Raw genomic sequence first — 13930 nt, forward strand, 5'->3', positions numbered from 1 at the left:
CCAGTGCACTATCAGGGCACAGTTCCATTCTTGGCATTCCATTGCCACCTTTCCTGCTGTCACTACATGATGAAGGCACAAAAACTATGCTCAGAGAAAAATGATACTATTTTTCTTTTATGTCTACTTCTCTTATTTTTAGAACAAAAAATCACAGGAGTTTGACTGTAACTCCCATTTGAAGTTTCAAAGATTATGACAGGCAACTGCGGGGTGACCAGGATGCCCTTCATTTCAAGTTACACTCAATGAAAACTCTGAAAGAAAACTCAGGGCAAACAATAAATGGGCTTTAATATATCAGCCTCTTGATTTTCTACAAATGACTAAAAAAACAGTCAATAAATTTTAACTTTGGCAAACAGTGACATGTATAAAATAATTGTATTTTGATGCTAACTCATTTACATTGAAATTTCAAGGTTGTCATCAATTATCTACAAGCTACTAATCTGTCCAAGAATATCATCAGACAGGGACACCCGTGCTGGGGGTTATCATCTGAGAACAAAGCATTGTGAATGAGTAATCAATAGAACTGCAGACAATGAGCCATTAATTACAACCCTCACAAGCGTTTTGTCTAAGACAAGATTTCATTAAATGCTTTGTGTAACCTGCATAGCTTCGAGCCATTACCAACACTCTGGACAGTATATTAATTCAGGGTGGAGGCTGAGAAGGAAGCATGTACAGAGAAACTGTAACAAAAGCCCAGCTGCTTCAAATGTCTTCCTGGGTCAGTAACACACTAGTTACACCTAGCCAGGTTCTTTTTTTTTTCTTTAACATGTTTTTTCTTTAATATTTTCTCAATATGAATCCTTGAAGTTTTAACTATCATTTAACTATGCTTTTAAATGTCACACAGGTTTGAGAAGATAATGACAGCTACCTTGTCACTGCAATTCATCCATTTCTGGCTTAAAAAGAAAACAAACTTACCTACATGTGATTAAGTTTCTGAAGCATGTCAAGTGAACAGAATTTTAAAAATTTCCTTTAAGTATTAGCAACAAAGAGAAAATTTATTATCTCAGTATTTAATTTTTTATGAAAATTTTCACCCTTTCTCCAATTTTACACCAGCCAATGAAAACTTATCAGAGTAAAAGATGTAAGTTGCATACCAATTAAAAAAAAAAGTTCTTGGAGGGCATGGGATATGATGAAAAGTGCCTGCCAAGCATGAGAAAGAACAAAAAATACTTCCTAGAAAAGAAGCTGCATGAAGAAGACAAGCTGAACGGTCATCCGCATATATTACATACTTAAGTACTTAAGTAATCGCAAACATGAGAAGACAACTTTTTTTAAAGTTTTTTTTTTAAAAAACAAAAAAACAAAACAAACAAACAAAAAATCAACTAGGTTGTGAAAGGTATTCTTACTTCCAAAAGACTACTTACTTACTACAGGGATTTTTGCAAAGGCAGTGACCATAGTGTGTTTTCTTTTGATGTGTTGGTCCATGCTGTATTCCAGGAACTGAGAGCTCAGAAAGTTTAATGGTTCTAGCCAACCCTTACTAAAGAACAAGAGAACCTGTAACACCCCCCAACCCCTTAAGACTCCTCTTCAATTCACCACTTTTTCTGAATATTTGACCTTAGAAACTTTCTGTTAAAAAGAGCCTTGTGATATTTTCCTAGGAACACAATAGTATCCTGAGAAAACTTTTTCTTCAAAGCTTTTACGTGGAACTGATTTTTACTCAGTATTCCTGAGGTAGCACCTAACCCTATCTGGTGTTAGGCATGCAGTTAACATGTAACAGTTTATGAATCCACAACTAGACAGCCTCAAGACTCTGATTATCACTCTGGGAAATTTCACATCTACATGAAAGTAGAAGAAGTACAATAAACCTTGTTCTAGTAGTCCAATTTCAACAGTTGATAACACTGAGTTATTGTTTGTAATAGTACATCTTGATTGTCAATTTGGATTAAAAATCACCATGAAAACACATTCTTGGATGTCTATGATAGTGTTTCTATAAAGAATTAACTGAAAAGGAAGAATCCATCTTCAATGTGGGTAGCAACAGTCCATTAGCCAATATTCTATGTTGAATAAAAAGGAGAAAGTAAGACTGGAGAGATGGTTCATAGGTTAAGAGCACTGGCTGCTTTTCCAGAGGCCCTGAGTTCAATTCCCAGCAACCACATGATGGCTCATAAACATCTACAATGAGATCTGGTGCCCTCTTCTGGCCTGCAGGCATACATGCAGGCAGAACTCTGTATACATAATTAATAAATAAACAAACAAATAAATAAATAAATCTTTTAAAAGGAAAAGAGAAAGTGAACTGAGTTCCCTGTTTCCTAACTGGATATCACAACCTGCTTTATATTCCTCCTGCCATGCCTTCCTCTTCAAGTTGGAAGATACTCTTAATTGTGAGCCAAATATATCTTCTCCTTTAAGTTGCTTCTTGTATGGTATTTGATCACAGCAATGAGAAAAGTCCCTAAAATTATACTATTTACTTTGCCATTTCCAAGTGTTCAAAACTGACAATAATCTTTGAAACTATAACTTATTATGTAAGATTTACTGTGTAGGGACAAGTTTTTGTATGTTTCAAGTATTTAATCTGTATACAAAAGCACAACTGTCAATTTTTAGAGTCAACAGGAACAGAAGGTGAAGGAGTTTCCTTGACAAGAAACTCTTGCAAACATCTAATTCTCATTGGTGGAAAATTATAACTGTTTATTAACTGATACATTAAAATTTCCCTCCCACAAAATTTGTTTTACTATGTTCTAAGCTCATTAAGTGCAGATTAAATTACATGGTTCAGATCTTCAAATATTTTCTAACTACTGTGTGTCTTGGACCCTTTCATATGCTACTTTAAGAGAGCACTCCCACAGCAGAAGAGATAGCTGTGCCGTTCTCATTCTCCGTGGCCCCTCCAATCCTCCAATAACCAATCTAATAATCCAGTCCTCAAAAAAGAATGCTGCATCCAAGTGGGCAGCGAAGTCCAACATTCTCTGTGACACAGCCACCTGCCTGTAACGATGCCACTCCTTGCCTACTCCACTTGCCCTTCTACCTCATAACTTACTATCTTGACCTTTTCCTCCTAGTCCTACACCTTAATCATGGTTTCATTTCCTTCCTTTGAAACCTGGAACATAAAGCCTATTACCTCAACCATTCTGTCCTTAGTGCTGGCATTGATCAGCTATTTAGTCTTAGGTAGATGGCATAGCTTGAGGCTTCAAGCTCCTTGCATAGTAAGCAGCAATAGCAATAATGACTTTAAGGTTAAAAAAAAAAAGGTGCATCACCACATCAACTTGTCAAACAGACCCAGAAATCTGATCACTACATCAAATTTAATCACTTGCTGTTTTGTGATGTGAGTGACTGTCCTCCAAGCCAAGCAACCACCGTCTTTGTGATTTCAGCTGTATTCCCTTGCAAAAAGGATTATTGAAACTGGGGTCTTCATGAAGGAGTGGAAAGGAAAGGGTCGCAAGACCTTCATCTGACTACCTTGCAGGTCTCTACCTGCTGGATAGAATTCTCCCTGAACTGCATGTGACTTGGGGGAGGAGATAGAGTATATAGGTCTGGGAAAGAAGAAGTTCCAGCTATACAGCTATGGGGAAACTCTCATCCCTGGTGGGTAAAGGCTTTCTAGCTGTGGCCTGCTGAGGGAAGAATCACCCACACTCTTGCAAAAAACTCCTCACCTATGTTCTGCAAGGAAGCCCAGTAACTTTGTGAAATTATACCTTGGTTTTTGAAGAAGGAAGAGACGTTTCTTGCATCTTTTTCTAGGAAAGAGTTTTAGCAAGTTAGGTATTTAGTCTGCTGGTTATAAATAGAGTAAGAATTAGCTGCATATATAATTTAATATCAATAATAATTTCTGGTGTTTTGCTTTAGAAGGATCACTAATAACAATCAGAAAGCCTTTTGCTTGTCACTACAAGGATCACAAAATTGACTGTGATTTTAAAAAAAGTTATTTTTTAACATTAATAACTTATTTACTTATTTATTCATTCATTTAATTGTTTTTGGTGTGTGCATGTGTGTATAAGACTTGCTGAAGTCAGTTATTTTTTCTAACTGTATGGGTTATGAGGACTGAACTCTTTGTTCTTGCTCTTATCAGATTTGGCATCCTTTTTACTGGCTGTGAGCAGAAAAATCCTTCATTTCCTCAATGGCAACAGGAGTCCTCAGACTGAGTGGGGATTAGAATTAAGGAGCTTACTTCTTTTAGTTTTTTGGGTGTACATGAGGTCTATACACATGTCTGTGTGGGGTATGCAAGTGTGCATGCAGGTGTGTATATATGTGCTATGTGTCTAGTCCAAACATCAGTTGTCTTCTACAGCTTTCAAACTTATTTTTTGATACAAAGACTTTTCATGAGCCTTGGAGTTTATGTACTGACAAGGGTGCTTGGTAAATGAACTCCAGGCACCTGTTGACGATTTCCACCTCCCTGATGTGGTTATAGATACATGTTGCCATATCTCATTATTTACTTGAGTCCTGGAGATCCAAATTCAAGTCTTAATGCTTGTGGGACAAGCATTTTATTGACTGAGTCATCTCCCAAATCCCTCCTATTGCTACTTAATATTAAACATCCTAAATTCTTTATCTTCTCCATATGATGAATTTGTAATTATTATTTGTAGTATTACATTATTATTTGTAATTATTATTTGTATTATTTGTAATATCTTCACTGAATGAGTTTTGATTAACTTATAACTGTTTTGAAATATATTTGGTCCAGAAAATTAAATAGCATCAACTTTCTTGTTCTAATATTGTAATAATTCAGACGAAGGGCAAGTTACCTATAGTACATTTTATATCAATTACTTTTCTACTGCTGTGATAAAAAAAAAACAAACATGACCAAGGTTCCTATAGAAGGAAAGGTTTGTTTAGCATATGGTTCCACAGGGCAAACAGTCGTTTATGGTGGGGAAGCATGGCAGTAAGTTAACAAGGTATATTGGCTGGAGCGGAAATGAAGCGCTCACATACTGAAACACAAGAATGAACCACAGATAGCAAACTGAGAGTGGCTTAAACTTGAACTCTTAAAGACTGATCTGAGTAACACACTTTCTCCAGCAAGGCCACACTTCCTATACCTCCCAATCAGCTCCACCAACTGGGAACCAAGTTTCAAAAGCATGAGAATATAAGGGATACTTCATTCAACCAATCACAGGTTTGCTGTCCTATAAAACTTTAATGTTCATGCGAAAAGAACAGGCTAGAAGTATAACACTGGTCACAAATGACAGGCTCTGATTATAACAATTATCAGAAACTTAAGTCTTCTCATGACAAATATTTAATTTTTGATGGAAAAGAGCAGAGCATGTTCTATAAAGAACCAGACAGAAAAAGTGTACAAATCTAGTAGGCCCAAACTTATGTACTACTACTAGACAATTCCTGACACTGAAGCAGAAAGATGTTACCAATCTGTAATGAATAGAAATTGCTGCTTTCCAATTAGAAAGTCGGTGGACTTGGCTGGCAGCCTGCTTACTCTGCTTAGTCTATAGCATGTCTCCAAGCTATCTGTTCTCATTCTAGTAGTGATTTTAATTCCGTAAGTTAAAATTACTAGTAGTAACACAAAGTAACTGTCATAGGCATGAAAAACCATTCTGTCTAGCAGATGAATGAAGGGCCTGCACCACCATCTTCAACACATCTACTTCCTACATGCCCAGAAAAAAAATACTAGCCTTTATAGTCAGTTCCTTATTTTTGCTCTATGAATATCACTGTTTAGATTTTCATTTGAATTAGTTCTGTTACATCATCTTAACATTTATTTACTGACAAGATGAAGCTACTTTTTTTATATGTATGGGAGAGTGGTAACTTTTACTTTTGTTTGATTTTTTATAAAATGCTTTTATTTTTAACTATGTGTGCATACTTGTGTGTACATGCTACTTTGTTTTGTTTGGGTGCCTAAGGTAGCCAGAAGAGAGCACTGGATTCCCTGGACCAAGTTAAAATGGCTGAAAGCTATCCAATGTCAGTATGAGAACCAATCCTGGGTCCTCTGCAAGAGTTGTATACACTCTTAACTGCTGAGCCAGCTCCCCACGATCTTGTTTGATTTTTTTGAAACACAGTTTCATGATATAACTCTGACTTGCCAGAATCACTAAGTCATCAGGATAGCTTTAAATATTGATCCTCCTGCCTCAGACTAGCAAGTACTGGATTTATATTGTGTATAACTTTTCTTTAAAAAGTTATTTGCTTATAATTTAAAATTATTAATTAATAACTGTTATACATTCAAAATATTTTAACAATATCTTCCATTCTTTTCATATGACCTGGAGCAATGATATTTCCAATAGGTTTCCATGTCTCTGGTCAATCTCCTATACACCCATACAGAGTCTCATGTTGCTAAGAAACTTTTTCGTTTTTTAATCATGTCTCCATTTATGCTAAAACTCTTGAAGGATAAATGATAAATTCCCTGGGTAGTTATGCCAGTTCTTTCTTTGTAATTCAGCCATCTCACACTATTAAGTAAATATTCTACACAAGCCAAACAAAAATGCTGTTATTGCTAGAACACATATTAAAGTACTTTCCATGCTTAACAGATTTTTGACACCTTCTTTTTGTTATGATCTAAATAAGTTAGCAGAAACACAAATAAGCAAATACCCCCACAATCTATATTCCTTGGCTGGGTTGTAAGGAAGGAAGCAGGAAAAGATGCACAGGGCACCTCTGTGTTTCCCCAGCATGCCTCCCCTTTACTATGTCAAATTTAATCCATTTTGTATGGCTTTGGAATTTTATACATTCTATAAAAACTTTTCCTTATATCAAAATCACATTAACTTTTCCAGTGTCAAATTATAACCCCATAATTTGAGATTATTATATTTTATTCAATAATTTTAATTATCTTCTACATGTACATAGCTGGTCTCTGCCATCCTGTGGATAGCACATCTTCTAGTCTGTTGCTTGATTCAATTCTTAACTTATAAAGTAAAACAAGGAAATACTTAATTCATTTCTTTATGTTCTAAACAATCTTATACACTGATTTGTTTGACATTTTCCAGTCAATAAAAGAATAAGCATTTAATAAAAATCATCTTAAAGTTCTTTAAAAATTTATTAAAATTTCAAGTTTATAAGAGAATGACCTCAACTAAAAAATCTACCTAGAACTTAAAACAGTTACTTAGGTTACTGAAGTAATTCATGTCTTCAATATGTTCCAAGTAAAAATGATCCCAGTTTTGAAATGATTCCATTTTACAGGCACAGAAAGGGGTTACAAATGTGCTAATACCACTGCATTTAGAACCTGGATTGAAACCACAGCAGTCTCACAAGACTGTGTCCTTTTTGGGGGAACTAGGGCGTTGGTTATATTCAATTCATCAGTATTTCTTTCATGTCTCATGCCTTCTACCTCTTTTGTAAGAATCTCTGGGGGGGGCGGCTAGAAGAGATGGCTCAGTAGTAAGAGCGCTTACTGTCCTTATAGGGGGTCCAGTTAATTCCCAGTGGGCACATTATGTAGCTTACAACCACCTCTAACCCCAGCTGTAGGAGAAATCTGGCCCCTATGGGCACCGTAGACATGTGGCACACATTCAGAAAAACGCATGCACATGTGCACACACACATGAAATAAAAATTTTTCTTTTTTTTGTAAATATTTATTTTTTGATGGATACATGATGATAACATTCATGTGTGTTTTCTCCTCAAAAGTATTAATTACTTTAGCTTTCAAATTCCAGTTCTACGTCAAACAGTTTTATGTAGTATAAGAAATAAAAGTTCCTCTTTCCCACATACAGTTACTTCACTACCTCTCACTAAAGAGATTGAATTGCTTGTATCAACATCATCTGTCTAGGGGCCCTTTCTCTGCTCTGTTCCCTGAGCTATGTGTCCATCTACATACAAATACAACACTGTCCTTCTACTGTTAGAATTGTTTTGAAGTAAACAGTGAAAGCATGGTAAGTCCATCCTTTGCAAATTGTTTCTTTTTCTTTTCTGTTTTTTTTTTTTTTTTTTAAAGACAGGATTTCTCTGTAGCCTTGGCTGTCCTGGAACTCCTTCTGTATAAGAGGCTGTCCTTAAACTCAGATGTTTGCCTGTCTCTGCTTCCCAAGTGCTGGAATTAAATGTGTGCACACCCAGTGGCTTCTTAATCTTTTGTCTTTCATTTAAAAATTAGCTGATTTATCTGTTTATTGTATGTGCACACAGGAGCATGTGAACATATATAGAGGTCTAAGAACAACTTGTAGGAAGTCAGTTCTGTCTACTTTGTGGATTCCAGAGACTAAACTCAGGTTGTCAGGCTGAGCAGCTAATACAGTACCTGCTGAATCATCTAACTGCTATCTTGTATCTTTGAAAAAAAAAAAACTTTTAAATATTTTTGTCAGCATCTATAAAGTTTGTTGGAACTCTAACTGGAATCATATTAAATTTATAGTCCAATTTAGGAAGAAATAAAATGTCAACAATACTCTTCATATTCATGAGCATGCTCTATCTTTGTTCAGAATTTTTTTTTTATTTCTCGCAGTTGTGTTGCTTATTTTCACTATTAAAGTCTTATATTCTGTTAAACATATACCTTGATATTTCATGAGTTTTAGAATTACTTTGCTATTATTACATGGTTTTATGCCTATATTTAGTTGGCATGTGAGTGAATGGGGAGGTCAGAAAACAACCTTTCAGAGTTATTTTTCTCTTTTCTACTGTATGGGATTCAGTATGGTTGCTGAACATTTATGGTTCAATGGTTTTTTTGTTGGCTTCTACTGTCACGTGGTCAGAGAACACCCGCTCTGCATTTTCAAACCTTTGTACTTCATTGACACTGATTTTATGAGCTGGCATGATTCAGAACTACTGACTAACATATACCCTTGAAAGAAACTTACTTTTCAACTGTTGGATATAGAGGTCTGTAAATATCAATAAGGACAAGCTGTTGAGTTAATTTAGTTCTATTACTAAGATTTTATACTGTTATCTTGTCCTTTGCTGAGAAAAAAGATCTTCAAATATTGCTTTTTTAAAAAAATTTTACTTTACATGCATCGGATGTTTTGCCTGCAACTGTATGCCACTTGAGTGCCTGGTGCCCAGAGAGCAGCAGAGTGTGTTAGGTGTGAGCTGTTGTTGTTGGAGCTCAGAACCAAACCAGATGTCTCTAGAAGAGCAGACGGTGCTAGTAACGGCTGAGCCATCTCTCTATTACTTAAGATCTTCACATCTTCATTTACATAAATCTATTTCTTTTTTTTTGGTTTTTTTTTTTTGAGACAGGATTTCTCTGTGTAGCCCTGGCTGTCCTGGAACTCACTCTATAGACCAGGCTGGCCTCGAACTCTCGAACTCAGAGATCCACCTGCCTCTGCCTCCCAAGTGCTGGGATTAAAGGCGTGCGCCACCACCGCCCGGCCATAAATCTATTTCTAACCCTATACATTTTTTGCTTTACCTATTTTAATGTTTTCAATAGGTGTACACACATTTGTCACATTTTCCAAATATTTTTATTCTCATCACTTTTGAATTCAATGCCTATACATAAACAGCTGAGTATTTCCTAAGAGTTTAATAATGACCTTAGATAAAGTCTTGACTTTTAGGGTGTAAAAACTAACACTGGCTATCTTTTAGGGTTATGAAATTTTTATTTAAGCTGTTCAAACAAATATTTGTATAAGAAGTATCAGAGAAGAACTATCATAATGATGAAAGAATTCTCACATTGCTAGGCAGTTCAAAAGGGAATGACTGTCATTAATTTAATAAAAATGGCCCAATTAGCCTCTGTGCTAGATCAATTAAAAATTCAATTGCATAATGATATATCAGTACTTCTAGTAAAACTACTATACCCCTTTCCATTTAATGGCCCATCAGTTCTGTGACTGAAGATAATATGAGAAGACCCATTTACTAATGCATTATTACATCATCTTTACACGAAATAAGGCCCATCAGGCAGTATTAAATTAGCCTGAATCTTGTAGAATGTCAGCAACATTTTATATATATTAACAGCAGAGTTAATGTTCCTTGGGGTATGCTGTTGAAGAAAAATAGTAAAGGTGGCATTTGCGGTAAGTTTGTAGTCACTATTTATCTTCCTTTGTATTTTTGTCACTTGTGAATATTTATGACAAAGTAGCAATTGGTTAAGCATAGTTTTTACTTCTTATCCATTAACCATGCATTATTTGGAATATAAGCTTTACTTTGAATGAGAGTTTATCATTGCCATAGTGAACATTATTATAAGATAGAATCTTATAAGTTATAGTTATTATAAGAAAGAGTCAGGGAGTCTCAGAACTTGGTGACTTTCCTGTTTCAGTACAGGAAGCCCCATGCCGGATGACATCTTTATTTTTATAATTTGAGTTTCCCAAGCTTATGCTCAGGATTCAAGTCAGTTGGTGTTATCCGCCATAATTTCTCCAACAGATGCAGCACAGTAAGAGCTAGAAAACAGTAATAAATAGCAGAACCATTGTTCTTTTTGTAGCAATGAATGCCTTTTACTGGTTTCAAGGAGCCCTTTGTCTTCACTGATGCAGTCTGTCTTAGTTGTAAAACAATCTTTCCACTGCTTTGCTATACTATGAAGTTCCTCTTTAGGATCATAGATAGCTTGTGCTATAAACTTTTTGGAAACATATTCTCACATGTCCATCTTAAGCCTTGTGTTTTGTTGTTATACATTCTATAAGGTTTGCTGTTCTCTTTGCATGGGACTTCTTGATCTCTACAATGTTTGTGAACAGTTGTCAAACAGTCCCTTTTAATACTTATGTAAATTACAGGCTCTTAGGATGCATGATAAATAAGTAAGCTCTTAGTTTTCTCTTCAACCAAAGTCATTAAAAGTGAAGGACATTGGAGCATAAACTAAGAATGTGAAAGGCTCTTACTGAAGCGGTTACACCATAGTTAGAAACTTCAATCATCAGCTTAGGTTTACTACTTGTTGTATATAAAGCCATGAAAACTATCCCTGAACAACACTTGCTTTCTAGTCTGCATGAGTTGCTGAAAAGAGTCACCGTGAGCATTTTAAAACACTATAGAATGTTTTAAAACAATGTCAGAGTATAAGTTTCCTCCTTTATCAAGTTGGGAACTTTAATCTTTTCTCTCAAAGAAAAGCATTTTAGGGTTTCTTTTGGCATATCCCAAGTGGCAGCTTTAATACTCTTACAAGCTGGGGCATTACTGGATAACTAAGAGTTTCTTGAACACAAGCACTATGATACTACAATCGTCACGTATGGGGAGGAAATGTATAGAGCAGATGAACACATTATACAAAGGAGTGACTCACCTTCTAGATGGTTCATCATACACGACTCAGAATGTCAGGTAATCTAAAACTGACCAATGGTTTGATTCTGAAATTTTCCATTTCATATTTTCAAAACAAAGTTGACTGTGGGTAATTGAAACCAGAGATAAGGGATTTTTATTTATTTCAAAGATATGTTCTTATTTTGTAGCCTCTAAGCTGGCCTCAAACTCAACAATCCTCATGCCTCTCAGCCTCGAAGATTCTGGGATTATAGGTGTGAGGCCACAATGTCTAACTCATGAGGCAGCTGTTACATTTAACAAATCACTTATTCTGACTATCATTGTTTGTTGTATTTGCTAGGAACTATGAATATTATTAACCAGAGTGTTATTATTAGTATGATAGTTAAGGTGACTCAAGATACTCATGGCTTAGATTAGACCAAATCCCATAAAGACTGCCTTTCTGTTTTTTGTTTTTGTTTGAGGGGTGGGGCTAAATTCAGAATTCCGTAAGAAAATAGTGAAAAAGAGGACCATTAGCAAAAACACACTATGTGAAAAACCTGTAAGGGTAGAAGAAAGTCTCCAGTACAAAGCCAGCTGAGGCCTGAAATACTTGGTGAGCTTTGATAAAATGAAAGCACTTCTCATGGCAACAGCACAGCAACAAGTACAATACATTCAAGGTACATGTGTTTATCACATGCTCTTCACTGCATGTATCAACAATTTGCTTTTCCTATGGGAAACATGGGAATTTATTTCCAGAAGTAAGATGTATTTAGAAAGCAGAGAAATTTTGTTTATTTTGTCTCCAATTAAATGGAAGTTAAGAAAATTTCAACTGAAGAAAGGAAATCATCTCAAGATGGGACAATGGAAAGAGAAGATATGTTGAGCTGCTATAACAAAACAATCCTATCACACGAAGTCATAAAGTTATATGAATATACAATGGTGAAATCATGTTGATAAAGTTCTATCTTCTCTATCATTACATAAATGTAAACATGGCTAAACTTACCTGACAACCTGATAATCCAGAGTCTCTGCTGTACAGGGAAAATGAGCCTCTCTCTGATGCTTTCCCTATAAAACCAAGAGAAAAACTTTGTATAAAAAATTTCATTGATGGACAATCAATTAAGCTTAAAAACTATTCATTTTAGTCTCAGTAAATACTTGACCATAAACGTGTCATCACTAAGAATACTGTCAAAAGAATAGACACCTAAGTAGTGAACAATATAACTCACGGAGGACATTCACACATTTTTACTTCAAAATAGACATTTTTATTTCTTTCAGAAATGAAAACAGTAGAGACAGAGATGACTGAACATTTTGCTACAGAGCTCAGGCTGGCTTTGAGATCATAGCAATCCTCCTGGTTCAGTCTCCCAGTCTTGCCTTGACTATAGGCATGCGTGACTCATAGTTCTATTCTTTCTGGGAGAAGTGTGTTGGGGGTAGGATGGGAATGTCCTCTTTGTAGTCCTCTGGCTGTCCAGGAGCTTACTGACTGTCCTCCAACTCAGGGATCTGCCTGCCTCTGCCACTTGAGATTAACAGGACCAATCTTGCTGGGATTAGACATGGGCATCACCACATCCAGCTACAGCTCCACACAATTTTATTACGATTTTAAACATGAAGAATTTTTAATTCGAAAAATATGCATATGAAGTTAATGGCCTAGAAACCTTTCCTGAAGCAAGAGGATCATATAGAAAGGAAATGCTAACTTACAATGACTTAAAAAGTTCACTGGGAAAAAAAATTAAGGTGGCTTGCACCTGCATTTATAGGCATGTTGTTTTTTTGGAATGATGTTAGTTTGTCAGATATTAAAAATCTTTCATAGTTTCTATTCTTAATTTAATAAAAAGGTTTTCACTGGAAACAGCTCTTACCTGATATACTTGGTGAGAAAGAATTGGGAGATTATGGCAGTATAAAGGCAGTATATCTGTTTAGACAGTCACTTAACACAGTATAGTATCAACTTCATGGCTGAAACACTAAGTCTTTCCTGCCCGAGAAATTCCTACCTTCAAATATTAATAAGCAGTAGACTTAGTAATACAATAATTAACTACACATATTACATTACAACATAAATTACATTGCAAGTCATAAATACAAATATTTATCAATTAGAAACAGGCTCTGAAAGACTGCAAACCTAACCACCAACTTAAAAACATATTGTACTCAGACTCAAATGTACTAGTAAGAACTTAAAACAAGTTAAGGTAGAAAAGGGAATAAAAGACCATGTGGATATCAGCCTGAGCAGCAACAAAGTCCTTTAGAATATTAATGATTGAGATAATTCAGAAAAATGTAAAACTGGGCTCAGTGAGATGGTTTGGCAGGTAAGGATTTGATGCTTAGAACCCATGTCAGGGTGATAGAGGAAAAGAACCAAGTCCAAAGTTGTCTTCTGACCTCCACATGTGCAATCATGGCATGTGTATATCTATCACCATAATATTAATAAATATAAAAGAATTTAATTTTAGACCTTTGCCTGTAAATATTCCTAAACTAT

At 35.5% G+C, this 13930-nt stretch overlaps 1 protein-coding gene across 9 annotated transcripts in view; it reads right to left on the minus strand.

The window, feature by feature from the left end:
• Positions 1–13930, minus strand: part of Tcf12 (transcription factor 12) — a 267077-nt gene that overhangs the window by 95822 nt on the left and 157325 nt on the right. For all 9 annotated transcript variants that reach the window (XM_028771367.1, XM_028771364.1, XM_028771366.1 and 6 more), the window contains one exon: positions 12401–12465. In XM_028771367.1, coding sequence (XP_028627200.1) covers positions 12401–12465 — 65 coding nt within the window. The remainder of the gene's footprint in view (positions 1–12400; positions 12466–13930) is intronic.

Source organism: Grammomys surdaster, unplaced genomic scaffold (assembly GCF_004785775.1).
Source record: "Grammomys surdaster isolate TR1022 unplaced genomic scaffold, NIH_TR_1.0 206, whole genome shotgun sequence".
Lineage (NCBI taxonomy): Eukaryota > Metazoa > Chordata > Mammalia > Rodentia > Muridae > Grammomys > Grammomys surdaster.